The sequence below is a fragment of the Copadichromis virginalis genome, linkage group LG14 (genome assembly GCF_057382275.1).
Source record: "Copadichromis virginalis isolate Kocher_CV1m ecotype Utaka linkage group LG14, C_Virginalis_male_GT1.1, whole genome shotgun sequence".
Lineage (NCBI taxonomy): Eukaryota > Metazoa > Chordata > Actinopteri > Cichliformes > Cichlidae > Copadichromis > Copadichromis virginalis.
The window spans coordinates 34,759,470-34,778,519 of record NC_140631.1 but is presented as its reverse complement, the minus strand read 5'-3'; the positions used below and the strand labels follow the sequence as shown (position 1 = coordinate 34,778,519).

General features: G+C 39.8%; 3 protein-coding genes across 4 annotated transcripts; 2 read left to right on the top strand and 1 right to left on the bottom strand.

Annotated features, from left to right (window-relative positions):
* Positions 1-2,429: 2,429 nt before the first annotated feature.
* On the bottom strand, positions 2,430-4,895 carry rwdd2b (RWD domain containing 2B). The gene is made up of 4 exons (XM_085430608.1): positions 4,380-4,895; positions 4,233-4,300; positions 3,420-3,788; positions 2,430-3,311 (listed from the first exon to the last, which is right to left on the bottom strand). The coding sequence occupies exons 1-4, from the start codon at positions 4,590-4,592 to the stop codon at positions 3,059-3,061; spliced, it is 903 nt and encodes a 300-aa protein (XP_085286734.1). The 5' UTR covers positions 4,593-4,895; the 3' UTR covers positions 2,430-3,058.
* Positions 4,500-10,104, top strand: usp16 (ubiquitin specific peptidase 16). Of its 2 annotated transcripts, none has more exons than XM_085430607.1 (18): positions 4,500-4,583; positions 5,349-5,415; positions 5,509-5,702; positions 5,785-5,888; positions 5,972-6,084; positions 6,164-6,396; positions 6,474-6,566; positions 6,649-6,779; positions 6,888-6,975; positions 7,366-7,444; positions 7,562-7,653; positions 7,737-7,790; positions 7,899-8,057; positions 8,147-8,822; positions 9,020-9,114; positions 9,259-9,345; positions 9,442-9,586; positions 9,666-10,104. In XM_085430607.1, the coding sequence occupies exons 2-18, from the start codon at positions 5,355-5,357 to the stop codon at positions 9,785-9,787; spliced, it is 2,526 nt and encodes an 841-aa protein (XP_085286733.1). In that variant the 5' UTR covers positions 4,500-4,583; positions 5,349-5,354; the 3' UTR covers positions 9,788-10,104. The 2 variants fall into 2 exon arrangements, with proteins under 2 accessions (XP_085286733.1, XP_085286732.1); XM_085430606.1 differs by lacking the exon at positions 4,500-4,583 and adding an exon at positions 4,890-5,154.
* Positions 10,105-10,173: 69 nt separating this feature from the next.
* LOC146694436 (transcription regulator protein BACH1-like) lies at positions 10,174-18,005 on the top strand. Its single transcript, XM_085430605.1, has 5 exons — positions 10,174-10,283; positions 12,419-12,676; positions 13,021-14,187; positions 14,278-14,484; positions 16,851-18,005. Exons 2-5 carry the CDS (start codon positions 12,437-12,439, stop codon positions 17,184-17,186), a joined length of 1,950 nt encoding a protein of 649 aa, XP_085286731.1. The 5' UTR covers positions 10,174-10,283; positions 12,419-12,436; the 3' UTR covers positions 17,187-18,005.
* The last annotated feature ends 1,045 nt before the right edge of the window (positions 18,006-19,050 follow it).

Sequence of the window (19,050 nt, the reverse complement as noted above, 5' to 3'; positions counted from 1 at the left end):
TGGGCTAGGATGACTGGACATCATTGACGAAACAGTAAGATCTGGATTGCACCACTGTGAATCAAATCTCAAGAGAAAGTGGGTCACGCAGCAAGACACCGACCCATGCAATTCAGTCTCCCAAGGAATGCTTAAAGAGGAATAAAGTTAATGTTCTGGAGCAGCCAACTAAAAGTCCTGACCTTAACCAAACAGAAGTGTTATGGAAGGACATGAAGCAAGCAGTTCATGTGAGGAAACCTACTAACATATAAGATGAAGCTGCTCTGTACAAGAGACAGGCTAAAATTCCTTTAAGCTCGTGCTGATCCACAGTTACATTCAGTTGCAAACGGGGTCCCACCAGATACTATAACCAAAGACTTAGATGATTCTGATTAATGGATCATTTTACTCAATAAAAAGACCATGCTTAATATTTTTTATGTAAAAAATATTATTTGTGCTTCTATTTATGCTTTCTTATTCTTTAGTAATCACTGGACTGCTCTCTCTATCTACCAGTAGGTAAAAAGGTAAGGAATCTACAGGTTACTTACAGCAAGAAGGAAGTTAGTATTGACTCTGTGAACATGTATTAATGATTTGCACTAGAGCTGCAGTACAGGTCAATAACAGTTTTCCACTCCCTAATATCTTAATTGTAACAATGAACTATTACAAATACATTTACTGAGGTTCAGCTTGCAGGTAGAAACCAATTAACCTCTGATGGAGCAGGCATAACTACGGTATGGAGCCATTTCACACTTTGGCATTCATATTTCAAGGCATAAATTTATCATGACTTTAGAACAGCAGTCATTGTCACATGTCGCGATCACGTGCTGGAACATCACAAGCACCATTCGTCAGCTCACCTATTCAAGGAATAAGTGGGAAAGGACACTTACAGTGTCTGACAGTAACCATACAAAGCTTTCTATTTAGCCATAAATCAAGCATTTATTGACTAATTTCCTTAGAATTAGCACATTTTCAGGTCAGTTTTTAGGATATGTCATCTGCTGTTCTATGAGTCTACTTTTAACATGAAAACCAAATTACTTTATTGAAACATGACTGCTTCTTACAGTAATTTGCAGTCCATACTCCATGATTCAGTCCTTTATCAAAGCTGCTGTGATGTGATTTACATCATTAGTCATAACTTTACAGAGTATAGTAATGATGCACATCCCCGCTGAATGATTCAGTGCAGAGACCTTCATATAGAGGCGCTAACTAATGAAGGATTATTAGACCCAGAGATGTATAATGTGGATCTGGATGGGGTCACTTCTTCTGATTTACAGTATTCTACTGAGGATCCTGAGGAATCAGATGATGTGAATGCATCTGGAAGTCAAGCTCTCTTCAACGAAGAAACAGAAGGGCTCTCTGATGAGACTTTGAAGATAAAAGTCAGAAGTCCTTGTTCCAATAGACCTCTGACAAGAGTGAATATACACTGTAAGAACAAAAGAACCCATAAAATCAGCAGGGGCAGAAAAGGGAATGTCAAAAGAAGCAGCACAAAGACTGTAAAATGAACCAGCATCTCACAGGACAATGGAGGCTTGGGACTAAAATCAAGGTGAGGAACTCCTGCTCGTGGCTGCCTCTAGATTTAGTATCTGTTCAACACATAATATTTCAAATGTTATTTGGAAAAAATCACAAATGGAGATTGTAAAGGACTTTGTGATGTTTTGGCTGCTTTAATTTGTGTTCAAATGCAGATACAACCCCTCCGTTTTTACAGCACTCCATACTGTCTGAGCTTGTAAATCACAGTAGTCAGTTTTCACATAAGTAACAAGTGAACACCAATTAATCCAAATTATTGCTTTACTATTCCAGCTTTTTTTTCTCATGCTTTTAGACAGAAGTTAGGATTTTAAACATGTTTAGGAAGTTAAGATATTACTGTTTCCATGTTTCCCCAATTTAATTATGTTATGCTGCCATCTGCTGGACAGTGTAGACCAACAGAGTCTGCAAGTGCAATCTGCATGGATCTAAACATCAACTTTGTCTTCAATTTGTATTATTTCCTTTCAGCGTAGAACTGTGCACTGAACCAGACTTAATCATACCTTTTATTGTTAGTTTTAATACTAAATTAATCACAGGAATTACTAAAAGTACATGTCTCACTGGTAATATAACTTTGGCAATCTAACTTCCTAAATTAAATTACTCTGTGTTCAGACTCGTTTGAAGACTTTACATTCTTCTGTATTTCTTTATTATTATGTGATAAAAATGGTGAATTGATACCTTTTAAAGGCTGTATCTAAGGAGTGCACTTTGCATCAAAAAAAGAAAATCAAGAATATCCATTTATATCATAATACGTTAGACACAACTCCAGAGGGGAATCAACAAAGAGAACTTGTTTGTTTTTTTCATCCAAGGCTTGGTGGGGGAGAAATTAAGATTAATGATAAATAACCACACGTTTTAATTGCCAGTGTATAATCCACAGCAACGCATAATTTATCTAACAACTAATCATTCAAAGAAAATTGGAGAAAGAATTTCCATGCTTATGATATCTATAATTCATAAAAAGAAAATCAACAGATTTAAAAAAACAGATATCCAGCATTTTGTTGACAATGTTGTTCAATTATTAAAATGTTATCAAACCTGAAAATCCTATAATAGCCCCGTAGTAATAACACACTGGTGCCATTTCAGAAAAGAAACACCTGGGGCAATTCGTGATATGCAGGAGTATTAAAATTGCAAATATAACTAAAGTCCTTGAGGAAACTCTCAGATAAACATCTTTTTTCTTCCTTCTTTTGATAAAATGTGCCTATTAAAAAAAAGAAGAAGAAAGAAATGAAAACTGTTCCTCAAAATTGCAGAAATGTTCTTTCTGCTTTTTATTCCAGTGAATTTTGCAGGTATGACAACTTTGAAACTCAAAAAGTTAGTTAGTTAATTTGTTTCATTTTATCAGCTTATTCCATTCCCATTTCATTTAAAAGTTATTTTCAGAATAAGTAATTTCAGTGACAAGGCACCGGTACAAAAACTATGTACATCCATTATCTCGGTCTGACTACTACCTCCCTTCAATGCCAAAATACATCTGAAAGACTTCACAACAGCCTTTCTCATTCAAGAACTGGTAGAGCTGCCCAAGGTCCATGTGATTGCCTCTGTTTCCATGGGGGTCAAACATTGCTTCTTCAAAGCCTGTAAATTTGCGCAGGGAGTCTATATGTTCAACAAGCCTGCTGTCCTCACTCTGACAATCAAGGGAAATATCCTCTCTGTGTCGAATCATGATCTTCTTCCATGTCAAAACCTTCACTCTGTGAAATAGGGGAATAAGATTGGAAAAATATTAAACCTGACACCTCAGCAGGCTTCTGGCTGTGATTAAGTCATCCCCAAAAAACCCAAATCAACAGGCAAGGTACCTGGACCAGAAATCCTCGCAGGCAGATTGAGGACCTTCCACACACACAATACCAGGTTTCCCAGGCATGCTAAATCCTGACAGGCCCAGCTCCTTTGACCAATCCAAGATGTTCTTCCTTTTCGACTTGTTGTAAATGTGGTGACTGTAGATCCACAGCCGGCTGAACACTTCAGGCATCCGAGGTGAGGCAGACTCCTTCTTAGGACCTGGGGCTTCTAATAAGCTCTTATCAATAAAAAGCTGGAGGTTGTCTTTCACCCATTCAACAGCAGAGAGCACACATATTTCCCCCTGGCAGTTTCCCATGAGGTATGCATTAAGAAGTGCCTGGAGCTGTGTCTGCTGGGCCCTACTGAGACCAGAACACCTGAAGCAAGAATAACACATGTTCTAAGAAGGTTTCAAAGAACATTTAAGGTCACTTGGCACTGGGAATTTCCATATCTGGGAGCAATGACAGCACAGCTTCAGCGCTATTAATTATAGTGACTAATGATACACTTTAAACAAATTAGAGGCACTGTTTCTTCCACTTACTGCTGTGGCTGTGTTATTGTTACACAAATTAAATTTTCTTTCATTCAAAACTATATTTAAAGGCAACACTGTGAATGCTATCTGTGCTCATCCAGGCTGCGCTTCCTATATGGTAGAAAAACCTGGGCCACTAGTATTCTATTCACTATACTATTGTTTTCGCTCTCTCTCGTTTTTTTCAACAAGTCTGTACACAGGCAGGTGAGACTCTCCTGAGTGAGCTCCCTAACTATTTTCCTTTATGTTAGGAGTTCAAATGAGGATAATCGCTTACCGGACTGTTATTTCTGGTAACACACTAGGATATTCAGATGGGTAAGCACAGGACAGAATGAACACCGTCTGTATGGGGAAAAAACATGAGAAATTAAACTAAATAATGATTTTTTAAAAAAATTATATATAATGACAGATTAGTTACCCCCTCTGTGTTCGCAGAGTCCAGCTTTTGTTTGATGAGAAACTGGGGTCTGGACGGTGGAGGGCCGCCTGTTGAAGCTGAGCCCTCCACGTAGTCCCTGAGCTCGGCTAGTGCCAGCTGGTCAGTGAACTCCAGCTCCTCCACGGTGGGGAACATGCTGGTTAGCAGCTCTATCTCTGCAAGCTGAGACTCAGCCCACTCCAAGTAAGACATGCTGCTTTAGTCGAGAACTAAAATAGTCAATCTTTTCTAATGTTCATTTAAAAAGTTACCAGTTACACCGTTTTCTGGTACGTCCAAAAATATGACTCACTTATGCTAACACATACCATGTTTCCGGCCGTAAACCAGCCTCTAAAATTGATTTCGTTACAGAACAGTATGAAATCTGAAAACAAAATAGTATTTTTATGTATACAGTATAGACATACAGAGGCAGTTTACCACTGTCTAGTGTCCCGCAACGTCTAATAATGAAGTTTTGTTTGAACTCGGACTCTTTTGGCCGACGCACGCAGGAAACACACGGCAGCAGAAACAGCGGCCCCATCACATTTTGTTCCTTTGCATGTGTCAGCTGGGATTTTTTTTCCTGCCAAATCACTGGAGTTATTTTTGCGTGTTCTAAACTTTACGAATCGACGTATTTACACTAAAGCTCGCGATTTATTTCTCCAGTCAACAGTCTAACGTAATTATGTCCGAATTAGAGAAGTCAGGAATAGAAAGTAAACGAAACTGAAGACGATTAGGGTTTTAGGCTCGGTTTGTCACAGTAAGTTGAATGGCCCATGAGGGTGATGATTAAATTTAACGATATATTTCTTATTGTGTGTGTGTGTGTGTGTGTTTTTTAACAGAATTTGCCGTCACTGAACTCTATTAGCAGCATTATAATCTCATGTAGGTATTAGCCAAAGCTAGCCTTCTGTTTCACTTGAGTGCTGTGTTCGATTCCCATCTCTAAAGGTGAAAATGGGAAAGAAGAGGGGAAAGGACAAGACCTCCAAGGAGGATGATGAGCTTGACCTGACAGGTAAGGAATATTTCATCATCTTTCATGTCATGCAACAACCTGTGGAAAGCCTAGTGTGAGACTTCCTTTTCATTTAAATCTTTATTGTCCCAGTTCCATCCTGTAGGCATATTAAGAAGGGAACAGACCAAACTCTTCTCAAGAAACTTTCTGGTACCTCAGATTGGACGAGTTGTCAGGATTGTAAGCAGGAAGAAAATAAAGAAAATATCAACAACCATCTGCCACAGGAGGCTGAGGAAGAAGAAGAAACAGGATTGTGGATGTGCTTGAAATGCGGCCATAGAGTGAGGTTTTTTTTTTTTTGTAACTATTTGTCATTGGGTTTAAAATGGCGTGCATTTTTTCTAAATGCGTCTTTTCCACTAGGGATGTGGACGGAATTCTGAGAATCAGCATGCCATCAAACATTATGAAACTCCCCGGTCTGATCCACACTGCTTGGTGGTCAGCTTAGACAACTTTAGTGTGTGGTGAGCATTTTATGTTGTTTTGCTAATCATAGGCCTCTACATCAAGTTTGAAATAAGAATAATATGTTTTTGGTTTTTCGCAGGTGTTATATATGTGATGATGAAGTCCATTACTCCAGAACAGGGCATTTGGCTCAGCTAGTAACCAACCTGAAAAAGCAAACATCTTCAGATTCTATAAAACGACCACAGAAACGTAGGTACCACTGGGGAAGTCTAACACGCACATACATTAGACTGCTTCTAACCATGTCAACCCTGTTTGCTTTCTTTAGGGGTCAAGGAGGAAGATGCCTTGATGGAAGCTAAACAGAAGGTGGAGTCTGTAAAAGAAGATGAAAATGAGGACAAGGAAAACAAAGAAAACGGGGATCACCAAAAGAAAAACACAAAGAAAGAGACTGTTGGGAAATCTCAGAAGAAGAGCACAACTGAAGAGCATTGTGGTGTTTCAGTAAAGGGTCTGAGCAATCTGGGAAACACCTGCTTTTTCAATGCAGTCATCCAGGTAAGACTGATCCTTACAGGATGCCGGTCTTGAGTTCAGTGAGAGTTATTACTGATTGCTATCGTTTTCTTTTCCAGAATCTGTCTCAAACACAACTCTTAAAACAGACTCTCAACAAAGTGACAGAAGAGAAAAGTCTCAACATTAAACCCGGTGCTTCCTTAGATCTGGTGTGTTTTCCCCACTTAATAGAGTAGTTATGTTCCTCTACTCATTACTATTTATAACTAACTTTCTTTATTATGATGACAGGAGCCTATAGAAGTGCAGTTAGACGGTCCCGGATCTCTAACTTTGGCTATGTATCACCTACTCTGTGAGATTCAGGAATCGAAGAAGAGTGTAGTAACACCACGGGAGCTGTTCACACAAGTTTGTAGAAAGTAAGAATGACTATAGTTTTATGTTAAAAGTCAACTTTAAAATGTGCTTAAAAGTATAGCTCCCAGCATTAGTGCAAGCGTGGCTCATCATTCATCTTATCTGTGCAGGGCTGCCAGGTTCAAAGGATTTCAGCAGCAAGATAGCCAGGAGTTGCTGCGCTACCTGTTGGATGGCATGAGAGCCGAGGAGCACAATGTGTGTACTGAGTTTGAAACTGATCTCCCCATATTTAAGTCTGATAGATTTCTACTAAAATGAGAACTGTGGCTCTTCAGAGGGTTATATGTTACATTGCAATAGATTGGTTTGACAGCAGAACACTGCTGTAGTGAGTTGTTTTATGTGGCGGCATTAAATGTAAGAAATTGTGTTTTAAAAACATTTTCTGTGTCCTATTTAATGACCTTATAATTCTTCTTCTCAGACAGTTGGTTAATTTTCTGTGTGCAGAGGTTTTAACAGGAGCAAATTTTAAGGGTAAAGGCCCTAAAATTAAGGTTTTGTGAAGAATGGATGTCTCCATCTTGTGGTTAATCAAAGGTATCTTTCATCTTTTGAATATTACGGTTGTATCTGTGTTAACAGAGAATAAGCTCAGGAATAATGGACACATTGAAACAATCTAGAGAAGGCACAGATGGAGAGCTGAAAACGCTACTAAAAGGCAAGTAATGCTGCTATGTATTATTAATCAGTGTTAAATAAAAGTACGTTGCTAAAGTTTTTGCACAGTAGCTTTTCTTTGAGAAATGTGGCTCTGACGTTTAATTTCTTCTTTCAGAGTATGAGAAAAATGGATTTCTAAAAAACTTTGTTGACCAAGTTTTTGGTGGTGAAATTACCAGCACTATTATGTGTCAGCAGTGTAGAACGGTATGTATGAAGACCAGAAAGTAAGTAAGAGAATATATCCTGATGATGTCACTCTAAAAATATCCACTTGTTCATCCTTACAGGTTTCTGTGGTCACAGAGATGTTTTTAGATCTTTCCCTTCCTGTTTCTGATGAGGTAAAGCAGGCATTTGTTTTGTTTTTTTGTTTTTTTTTTGATAGTTACTTGAGTAGTTATTTGTTAATGTCTGTATCAGTTATTGTTCCCTATTGTGGCATCCTATAGGCATATAGAAAGAAGAACCAAAAAAAGAAGACCAGTGCTTCAAGCCAGGATGACAGCAGCAGCCCTGTTCGGACTAGTGGGAATGATGACATTCCCACTGGGGCTGGCAGCAAGTACCAGCAGAAGAAAGCCAAGAAGCAAGCAAAGAAGCAGGCAAAGGTGTGTCAGTGAATGCATACTGAAGGAAGTTTCTTTTTTCTTAAACTTAATTCATTAATTAATCCAAATTAATCCATCTCGACTTTCAGCATCAAAAAAGACAGCAGAAGCTTGAGGGTAGAGCCACTTTGGACAGTCTCACCTCTCCCAGCCAGGCTGAGAGCGAACACACAGATGCTACAGCAGAGTCAAAGGACAGGGAAAACACTGATAATGAAACACTTGAAGAAGATTCACAACATCCTGCTCCAGTCAGTGTGTCTGAAGAGGACCAAAAGCCCTGCAACGCAGTGCAGGTGGAGCAGGAAAAAGAAGAGGATGAGGATTCAGCGAGTGACCCTGACTCATCAGTCAGCAACCGGTTTACTGCCTTATCAGTGGAACAGCACTCAAAGGACAGCACCGTATGCAATGAAATGGCTAACATGGGTCATGAAGAAGACAAGACAGAAGAGGAAGACACACAGCTGGTGAGGAAAATGAGTAAAGTAACCTTGGATGATGCCTTTATAGAAGACACTGACGCAATGGAACAAAGCATGGAGAGTGAAGATGGAGTGATGGAGACTAAGGAATATACAGTAATAAACCAAGATCCAGAGCTGGCCTTCCACACGATGGCTGTCAGGACAATCCCAGAGAAACAGGAGTGTTCAGTGCAGTCGTGCCTTTTTCAATTCACAGAAGTAGAAACCCTCACGCAAAACAACAGTTTACTTTGTGTCACCTGCACCAAACGGCAGCTGGGGAACAACAAGTCTGGAGGTATTTAAAATGCTTCCACATCAGTACTTAGTATTTAGTCTGCTATTTAATGTCCTTTGCATGTCTATGCACATGCAATTTTACATAGTGAAGTATCACAAATGTGTAATTTTCTTTTCTAATACCATTATTAAACTTTCTTTATACATAGTTTAGGGATCGACTAAAACCCACTGTCTTTTTTGTGCTGTGTTTAGGATCCAAGAAGAATATCTACACTGATGCCTTGAAGCAAATCCTTATCTCCTCTCCACCTTCAGTCCTTACTCTTCATTTAAAGAGATTTCAACAGGTATGCTCTGCACTGATCCAGTTCGCTGTCAGCTAAGGTTTTTATCACAGAGTTATGAGCCAAGCTTTAAAGAACATTGAACCCTTTATGGTAAGGCAATCAAGAAATCACTATTTGGATTTTAATGATGTTTTTTACCTGTAGAATGGCTACAGTATTTGTAAGGTGAATAGACATGTCACCTTTCCTATGATACTGGATCTAGCTCCCTTCTGTGCAGTCAAATGCAAGGTAAGTATGGGAAGTAACATGTTTTATTATACTGTACAAAGACGGCTATAAGTGAATTAAATGTAGAAGCACTAACCACTAGTTGTTTTGAAACAGAATATACCAGAGGGACATAGTCAGATCTTATACGGTTTGTATGGCATCGTAGAGCACAGTGGAACAATGAGGTCAGGTCATTACACGGCCTATGTGAAAGTGCGGCCCGAGTGCCCTCAGCCCTCATCCAATGGACTTACAGACGGTGGGTGTACTCTGGCTTGACCGTTAATAGGATAAACACTTCTAAAAATGAAATGTATAAACTCATCGTTTCCCTTCAGGAGATGCAGAGCCATCCAGAGGATCCTGGTTCCACATCAGCGACACAAGCGTTCAACCTGTGAGTGAGAGTAAAGTCCAGAGCTGCCAAGCCTACCTCCTCTTCTATGAAAGGCTCCTCTAATTGTGCATCACCACTCAGGAAATCCAAATAAACCAATGCTGCTTCAGTTTCACCTTCTAAGGGATCTCAAAGAATATTTCCGCCTCTACCTGTTCTGTCAGTGTCTGAAATTGTATGACAGTGTCTGAAATATTAAACAGGTCATTTTTATCAGTCTCATACCAGTACAGAAAACCTAGTTGGACAATGAATTGACAATATGGAACTGGAAGTCACAGTTTCAGTATATTAATGAAAGCTTGGGATAGATGATATGTAGATATATATTTTTTTCTTTTTTAAATCAATGTCATGTAATTAAATGTTGCAAAAACAAACTCCTCTCCTGTGTGCTGGTTTGTCGATACTTGCTATGAGTCTGCGCAGTAAGTGCTGCTAGCGCTTCCTTGTCCAAGCTGTCACATGACTACAGTGAAGTCAGGCTCGGAATGGCCAGAAGCATCTGTACCCTATCCCTAAATTTACTAATGGCAGTGTTATCCAGGTAGCATGGCAGGTCAGTAAACGTTTGGCTTTTTAAAGAGCATCGAGTAAAGTCACAATAGCGGAATGTTTCAGTTTCTGTTTTTTTGCTAGCAAAGAATAAATACGAACTGAGCGCAGTTAAAGCTAACGGTCTGGCCTAGCCTCAAGCTTTTCCGTTTGCAGACAATTACCACTGTTATTTGTTTAGCTAAACGAATCTAATATAAGTCGTCAGTAACATAACGAACTGATCATAATTTTGGACATGCTTTTATTGCCTTTATCCACCAGGCCCAGTTGATTAACTTGGCTAAACGTGAGTCAGCATTTTAGCGTTGAACTTGGCGTACAAGTTAAAGAGTCACCGTTTAACCCACATTTCCTTGCTGTGGGGAACTATTAGTTATCGGCAAGATTAAATATTTGCGAAGTTAGATAGTTAAATATTGAGAGGCAGTCGCCTAACTTAAGGACTATGTTAGAAGTAATTTTAGCGAACGTTATAGTTATTTTTCTCTTCGTTACTTTAGTCAGATTAAAAGAAAAACGCACTGGAGCATGTTTTTACATGTCGTTATACTTATATAGGTATTAAATTCTATTTGACTAACTATTCATCAGTAATTTCCTTGAGGGAGAATTTTATTCATAATCAAGTGTTTCGCCAAGTAGCTGGTTGGATGTCTTGTACCACTTCTGCTGCCCATAACAGCAGTTTAAGTTCCTGAACCTTTACATAACTTTACATAATACTAAAGCTCCCCTTGCAATACTCAACATTGGGATTTCTCACTTTTTTTCCAACTGCATATTACGTTTAACATTGTCAGTCTGTTTTATCCAGTAAAATAAAGTTATTTCACTTCGCTTATTTTTTTCCCCACAAAATGAGATTGTTACTCATATAAACACTGTCACTAAAATGTGCAATAAATGTTACCATAAGAGGGTCTGCCGTCAGTTTTTGATTGAATTGGGTCAAGTTGGTAATTACATGCATTCTGTTTCTGTTAATATAACACTTAACTGTGATAAATCATTGAAAGCTACTTTTTTTGCTGTCTATATAGACAGAAGCTGGCACTTAGTTATTAGATTTGTATTCCGGAATCTCCCTGTTTTATAAGAAAACTGATAAAGACTCATTTGGACTGAATGATCAGTGCAGTCCCAAATGGTCATTTTTGTGCAACACCCTCAAGCTGTGAGCAACCATTTAGACATTTAGAAAAAAATTAAATACAGTCACAAGGCAGCCACTGATTTTTTTTATTTTTTTTTAATGTATTAGTTTATTTTTGATTGCAAGGAATTTGCTGTCCTGTTTTACTTGAGTGACTGGGCCGTTAGTTTGCTCTGAATCAGGATTTAGCTTTGCTGAGCTAAGTGTGTCCATTGTTTTTTCAGTCTTGCTGATTTATACATTCATGATTTATAAATTTGCTCGGCTAACATTATCTCGGTCATACATGAGATGAACCCTCTTGTTCGTAATATTCCCAGTATTTTAATTAATTAAATAAAATATAAATATTTGGTGTCCCTGTATTGATATGCTATTGCCACACAAAATATTGTGATACATTATTCTTTTTCTTTTTTTTTCACCAAAAAAATGTGCCTTGCAGCTGTCTGTGGTTGCCTCATGATACACGGAAGGCTTTGCTAAAGACACCTTTAGTGCAAGCAATGATTAGTTGTATTGTATTCTGCTCATTTTTTAGTTATTTAATCCATAGAATGTCTGCAAACTCTTAAGAAAACATACATTCAAAGTCACGTTGACAACTTACAATTGGTCTAAAATCTGGAACGGTTTATGTCGTCATAGATGAGTTACAGTACCAACATCGGAGAACCAGAAACCCATGAATTTCTGTACTGTGTCTTTTATTTATTTATTTTTACAAATTAATTAAAATGGATGCAAAATCTAGACGAAATAAGAAAATAATTATAGTTACTTCTGCATGATTTGGCAGATTTTTTTTCCAACTCAAAGAGATTTGTGTCTTGAGCTGGGAATCTTTCACTTGTTAGGCAAATGTGTAAACTGCTCCACTCTGTAGCCACTATAATATAATACACATTGATAAACCTAGAGAAATGTTTCTTGTGTAATCATGACATTTTTGTTAACTCCATATGGCTCTCTTTTTTGCACAGGCTGAGCTTGTAAGAACTATGGCGCTCCAAGCTCCTCGCACATCGGTGTTCACCTTCCAGTCTGCAGTGCACAGCGCCCACGTTCTGCAGTGTCTGAATGAGCAGAGACAGCAGGACGTCCTGTGTGATGTGACGGTGGTGGTGGAAGACAGGAGTTTCCGTGCTCATTGCTCTGTCTTGGCTTCTTGCAGTGAATACTTTCACAGCAGGGTCACCAGTGTCACCAGCCAGAATCCCATCATCACCTTGCCACATGAGGTTGGTGCCTTGGGGTTCAGCCAATTTATATAGGGAAAAAACTAATATGGGTGATACTGTTGAAAGTAAATGGTGGTAATGTTATACAGGCACCATTATTTTATCCCTATTATCCATGAAAAGTGTATGCATAGTTAGATTTGTTGTCTGTCCACTAGCTTCTATTACTTGGTCCATTTTGTGTCATAATGTGAGTGAAAAACAGTTTATATGCAGTGTTTGGAAAATTCAACTTAAAAAGGTCAATACAGGTACATAAGAGACCTGTTGAAACTGAATTTTTGAGCTGCCTGAGTTTCATTGTGTTTTATTATGTTTCAACAATTTATGTCTTTCCCCTGCAGGTGACCGTAGAGGGGTTTGAACCTTTGCTTCAATTTGCCTATACATCAAAGCTCCTTTTTACCAAAGAAAACATTGATGCTATTCACAGCAGTGCTGAGGTTTTAGGATTTCACAACTTGGAGTCGACATGCTTTGATTTTCTCATCCCAAAGTTTTGTGAAAGCAAAAAATCCTCACAGGAGGTCAAGCAAAAAGTCTGTTGCCAGAGCCGGGATCCTAGTGCAAGTTTTGGCTCTCGTGCAGAGAGTAGCCAACCAGAATCATGTGAGTCACACAGCTCAGTGCCTTCAGGAGGTGATGAACAAATAGACTTCCCGTCGCAGTGTCCACAGAGTGCACAAGGTCAGACAAACAGCAGGGAGGAACACTTCTGTTTGGAGAACTGTGGACCACAAATGGCCCCCTTATCTCTGGAGTTAACAGGAAATGGCATGTGCCCCATGTTGTCTCTGCCTTGCCCAAACTCTGACAAAGCAGATCATCCGTCTCAGTTTTGTGAAAACGACATTTTAGAGATGGGAGACGTGTGCAGTCAAAGTGAGATGCGTTTGGCAGACTGCGGCTTATCTTGTGAGCTGTCAGCCTCGGGGGATGTGAATCCACCAGAACTCATTGATCCACCAGGCAGAGAAATTAAACAAACTGTTGAGACACTTGGTGCAGAAACCAATTGCATCCCTAGCTCATGTCCACTCGAGACTTCAGGGGCAGAAGATTGCAGTACTTTAATAAAACAGAGTGAGGCTCACTTTGAACAGGGAATGACAGGTGATCTTTCAAACTCTGCACTGACTACTCTAAGCCATGAAGAAGGATGTGGCGAGAGAAGTCGCGTGGAGAGGGAGGTGGCTGAACATCTGGCAAAAGGATTCTGGTCCGACCTCTGCCCGTCTCAGGCTCAGCCACTTCCTGTGGATCCAGTGGAACAAAATAATCTAGCAAAAGCATCTGACTTTCACTGGCTTAAGCAGCTGGACCTGAGTGCCAGTGTAGGAGACTGTCCCTTTCTCAGGGACCTTGGAACAGGTGATGATGCAGCTACACACACCGACAGCTTGTCTCAGGCAGAGAAGAGCCCTTGTATGTCCTCCTCAATAAACTCTGCTGATGACTCTGACCTGGACACAGATGGCGATACTGAGGCCAACAACAAAAGAGCGGAAGAGGTTGTTATTATATATGCGTCTGATGTTTGGTTATTGGTAATGGAAGATAGAAAATCAAATTAATCTAAATTGTTTAACTCTAATCTTCAGGTTCAGCTTCCATTCCCAGTGCAGCAAATCTCAGTGCTGAGCCGGAGTGAATTTCAGCAGCTTCTGAAAAAACATTCATTGACCCAGGAGCAGCTGGACTTCGTCCATGACGTCCGTAGACGAAGTAAAAACCGTGTGGCTGCACAGCGGTGCCGGAAGAGAAAACTGGACAGCATATACCAGCTAGAATGTGAAATCAAAGGATTAGTAAGTTGACTCTAACATGCCTGATTTTCCAAACATACTCTTAAACATGCTATAATGTAATTTCATAAACTAGTAATATTTTTTTTTAACTTTGACATGATGACCACTGTGAACTGCAGCTTTGTGGATAACACTTCTTTCTGACGCATCCTTACCACCTTTTTCTATCCCTTATTCACACTCGGGTCACAGGGGCAGTAGTCTAAGCAGAGCAGTCTAGTCTTCCCTCTCCCTACCATTGCTTTCCTGCTTGTCCAGGGAAACACTGAGTTGTTCCCAGGCCAGATGAGAGAAATAATCTCACCATTGGGCACTGGGGGTGCCTCCTCCTGGTATCACATGTCCAAATCACCTCACCTAGGAGGCATCCTAGTCAGGTGCCACCTCAACTGTTCCTTTCAATGTGGAGAAGCAACAGCTCTACAAGTCACTCTTTAATATCCAAACTCCTCATCCTGTCTATATGGGACAGCGCAGTCAGCTTCTCAAGAAAACTCATTTCACAGAGTGTATCCATTATCTTCATTCTTTCAGCCACTAACCGGAGCTCGTAACCATAGTTTAGGGTAAGAATGTAATTTGTCAGACAAATTGACAGCTTGGGTTTTCTGCTCAACTTTCTCTTCACCACAACATATCAGTAAAGTGTCTGCATCACTGTGGACGCAACCCCTATCTGGTTACCCAGTCTCAGTCTCCAGTATTCTCTGAGCTGTGAACAAAACCCAAGATACTCCTCCAATTGGGGCAGCGGTTCCTCCCAGACTCGGAGTGGGGACTCCACCCTTTTCTGGTTGAGAATCATGATCTTGGATTTGGAGGTGTTGATTCTCATTTCTGCCGCTTCACACTTGGTCACAAATCGCTGCAGTGCAAGCTGGAGGTCACTACTTGATGAAGGCAACACAACCACATCATTCGCAAAATGCTACCCTGAAATACTAAGACCTACTTGGCTACGTCCAAATGATGTGTCCAAAAAACCGAACAGAATCTGTGACAAATCTGTGTCCAGCGGAGATCATCAGCCATCTGAATGAATCCGATTTTCTGCCAGCAATGCAAACCAAGCTCTCGCTGTGGTTGCACAGGGTCCGAATGGCTCATAACAACACACCAGATACCCCATACTTCCCACCTTCCCACCACCTCAGTCCTCAGTGGAGGTCAGCAGTATCCCACACCTATTGTATCTAATGTGAGTAGAGCCCCATTAACCCCTCCTGAGTCGTCAGACCAAAAGTCTCATTTCATGGTCACATCAAACCCCTCCCACACATTTTTTGCTTCAGCTACTGCAAGAGCTGCAGTCCACTGCTGTTACCTGTCAGCTGCATCTAGAGTTCCATAGGTCACTATCTGGTTCTTGATTTAACACCACAACAGCAGTGCCACCTCTAGAATTTTGCTCAGGAAAGCAACCTTCTTATCCAATGAAGAAAGCCCTCAACTTTTTGGTAGTAAACCAGGGGGATACAAGCATATCTACCCCTGGCTGCCACCTCTTAGGACAGCTCCAGAGTCAAGCCCTCCTCCAGAAACTAGTTCCAGAGCCTGAGCTATGTGTTGAGCCAAGCCGGCTATATTTAGACTGTATCTCAACACCTTGTGCACCAGCTTAGGCCCCTTCCCCACCAGAGAAGCAACATTCTGTGTACCAAAAGCTAGCTTTGGAAGTTGGGGATAGGACTGCCAGAACCTTCGCCCCAATCTGAATGGCACTGAACCCTGTCCTCAAGTGCAGCAACCAGGCACTCACCCTCTAGCTTCAAGGTTGTACCCAGGTAATCCTGTCCCGGGCAGGATAACTGGAACCTTGATTTCTTCATCATCATAGGAGTTCTTGTCCACTTTATATAACATAAATGGCTGTAAGTAGGGTGGTAAAAGTAACTGAATGTATCCTGTTTTATTGAAATAACTTTAATAATGAGTGGTAGAGATAGGTTTATAAATTGAACTGACTGGACTAGTATATTAAATACTATAGAGAGAATATGAGAAATTTTGGTTAAATGTTTGCTACCAGCTCCACTGATTGATGTCTTTTTATGTATGTTATTAAGTGCTAATTAGCTAGCCTCAGCTCATGTTGATTACGTCATTCCTTGGAACTCCAGCTGCAGCTAGCAGTGGTACACCTTGCTCTCTTCATAAGAACTTGCTGCAGGTTTCTCAGCTTTGCAGTATGTATCCCAGAGAGCAGAAAATGCTAGCTAGCCTGCAGGTAGGGAAACAAGAGGTGGTACTCGTTAGTAGTAACTGGGCTTTCAAAAAAATTGTACAGTTAAATTGTAGATGAAATGAACCAAATGCATTATTAAAAGGTCAAAAATGAGTGAGCTTTACTGTTATCCTCCCCACAGAAAAGTGAGAAAGAGCGGCTGCTCCAGGAGCAAACAGAACTGAAGCAAAACCTTGAGGACATGCAGCAGAGCCTTTGTGGCCTGTGTAAAAGTGTTGAATCTTGCTCTGATCAGGACCAGTTACAGATTCTTTCCAGATTCTCCTCGCAAGATATTCCCATCCCTTCTCCCAACATTGTTCCAGCAATTGAATTGGTAAGTTCAGAGTGTGAGCAGAGCGGGCAAACTGTACAAACAGTTCAAGTCGCTGAGCCGCAGGCCGGCACAGAGGACACGGGCTGCCCTGTTCCTACATCTCTGCTCAGTGCCTGTCTGGATATGAACAGCAGCTTATAGTAACTGGACTTAAACTACATGGTCACTTGTAATCATGCAGGCCCACAGGTCAAAGGGTGAAACTTGGTTCTATATTGTAATCCTCTTTTGGGATAGACATGCTTTCCTGTGTGTTTCACTAAATAATTGTCTGCCTGGTAGAGGCAACTATCATGTCAGGCGTTTTCTTTGCTGTACTTCTAGTCTTCATTTTACTGTAGCAAAAAAAATTAACCAGTATTCATTGTTTTAAAGGTGCAGGCAATTTTCAGGTAGTTCCTAAAAGTTTCCATTTGAAAATTAGGAGGATAAAAGTAGGTTTGCTTTTCTCAGGGAAGCTCATAACCTGACTGTATTTTGAATCATGCTGCGCACCCAAACAGGTATGAAAAAGATGTTTTATTTTACGCTAATTAGTCTGTTGTTTTAATCTTAACACATACTGTATTAATATTTACAACTATGCTATTTCTTTGATTAAATAGGCATAGAACTAATTGAATCTTTTCCAGTAGACTAACAAATTTACACAGCTAACCTAACTTTTCAACCGCATTATTTGAATACTAATGTATTTTAAACTCTAGTAGGTATAAAAGTGTTACAAGGGAACATAAGAAGTTATTTCATTTTATGCAAAATGTGCCTTATGCAATTGTGTAATATGGATTCAAAAAGATGAGGGCATCTTTGTATATGCTTGTTTCAAGCACTATTGCACATTAACCCAGAGCTAATATTGATGGCATTGTGTTACATGGTTTGTCTGCATGTTCAGTATTTTTATTAAATGCTTTTATGGATTACAAATTTAAATAAACAACACTTTGTTATCATTCATTGTTTTATTTCAACTTCCAATCTTTGGTTGTGTGCGCTACCAGAGTTTGGCCAGTAGATGGAAGTATAACTCTACCTCACCAGATGAGACAGACGTGACTAGAGTAACATAAGAGGCTCAGACTAGACCTTCAGGGAGGGTAACTGCACACTGAACTCTAAATAAGGGAAGGCAAGGAGTTTGTGCTAATCCACCTGACAGAAAAATGTGCAATTTCCTGTTATCTGTCATCCGATTAAACAAAACTTATTTAATTGAGTAAATGAAAACCCAGTAACAAACCCAGGTTTAAAAAACAAACAATTTTGTGATTTATCTCTGGCTCTTACTAAAATCTTTTGGCCATGCCAACAAATTAACTTTAACCTTCAAAGTTAAAAAAACTTTAACCAACAAAATCAACAATACAAGTTCATGTCTTCATAAGTTCATATCTATAAACACAATATGTAACATAGTTGTCTAGAGACTTAGTACTTCTGCAGTGGCTTTGCAAAGAATAATTCAGCAGGCTCTAAAAAAGGTTGAAATTAAAGACAGAGTCAGATGGAGGCTGATGAATGACCTTAGCACTTTGAAGAGCAAAGGTACCCTGGAAATCTGCAGACAGGAAATTTAAAAAAGTACGGCATATCTGACAACTATCCCTGTAATCCCTGCAGTTTAAACAACTAAGATTTCAGGGTTATTCTGTAGATGCAGGAAAGATAGCTTTCCTCAAAAAGCACCCGACCAATCATTTGAGTTTGTAAAGTTTTTGCCTATTTTATAGAAGTGGTAGTTCTACACAATAAAAACCTGTAGCCCCTATAAAAATGAAAAGCAATCTGTCGTCTCCTTCACATAGACAGATGTTATTTTAAAAAAAAAAAAAATCCTAACTGCATTTTAGCCATCATCATGTCTGTTGTCTGTAAATGGCACACACCTAAATGTCCACATGTTTAGGGCAACATTTAGTCCTTTTGCAGGTATCGATGATGCAGACAACAATCTTTAAAATACATCCCAAATACACAATAAACATTAGGTTTGGATGTTCTG

Excerpts from the sequence above, each read along its gene's own strand:
- LOC146694436 (XM_085430605.1), top strand. The coding sequence starts at position 12,437 with ATGGCGCTCCAAGCTCCTCGCACATCGGTGTTCACCTTCCAGTCTGCA. Across the intron at positions 12,677-13,020 it reads TCATCACCTTGCCACATGAG|GTGACCGTAGAGGGGTTTGA; the intron begins GTTGGTGCCTTG and ends TTTCCCCTGCAG. Across the intron at positions 14,485-16,850 it reads AATGTGAAATCAAAGGATTA|AAAAGTGAGAAAGAGCGGCT; the intron begins GTAAGTTGACTC and ends TCCTCCCCACAG.
- usp16 (XM_085430607.1), top strand. The coding sequence starts at position 5,355 with ATGGGAAAGAAGAGGGGAAAGGACAAGACCTCCAAGGAGGATGATGAG. Across the intron at positions 9,115-9,258 it reads ATTTAAAGAGATTTCAACAG|AATGGCTACAGTATTTGTAA; the intron begins GTATGCTCTGCA and ends TTTTACCTGTAG. Across the intron at positions 9,587-9,665 it reads ATCCAATGGACTTACAGACG|GAGATGCAGAGCCATCCAGA; the intron begins GTGGGTGTACTC and ends GTTTCCCTTCAG.
- rwdd2b (XM_085430608.1), bottom strand. The coding sequence starts at position 4,592 with ATGTCTTACTTGGAGTGGGCTGAGTCTCAGCTTGCAGAGATAGAGCTG. Across the intron at positions 4,301-4,379 it reads ACTCTGCGAACACAGAGGGG|ACGGTGTTCATTCTGTCCTG; the intron begins GTAACTAATCTG and ends TTCCCCATACAG. Across the intron at positions 3,312-3,419 it reads TGCGAGGATTTCTGGTCCAG|AGTGAAGGTTTTGACATGGA; the intron begins GTACCTTGCCTG and ends CCTATTTCACAG.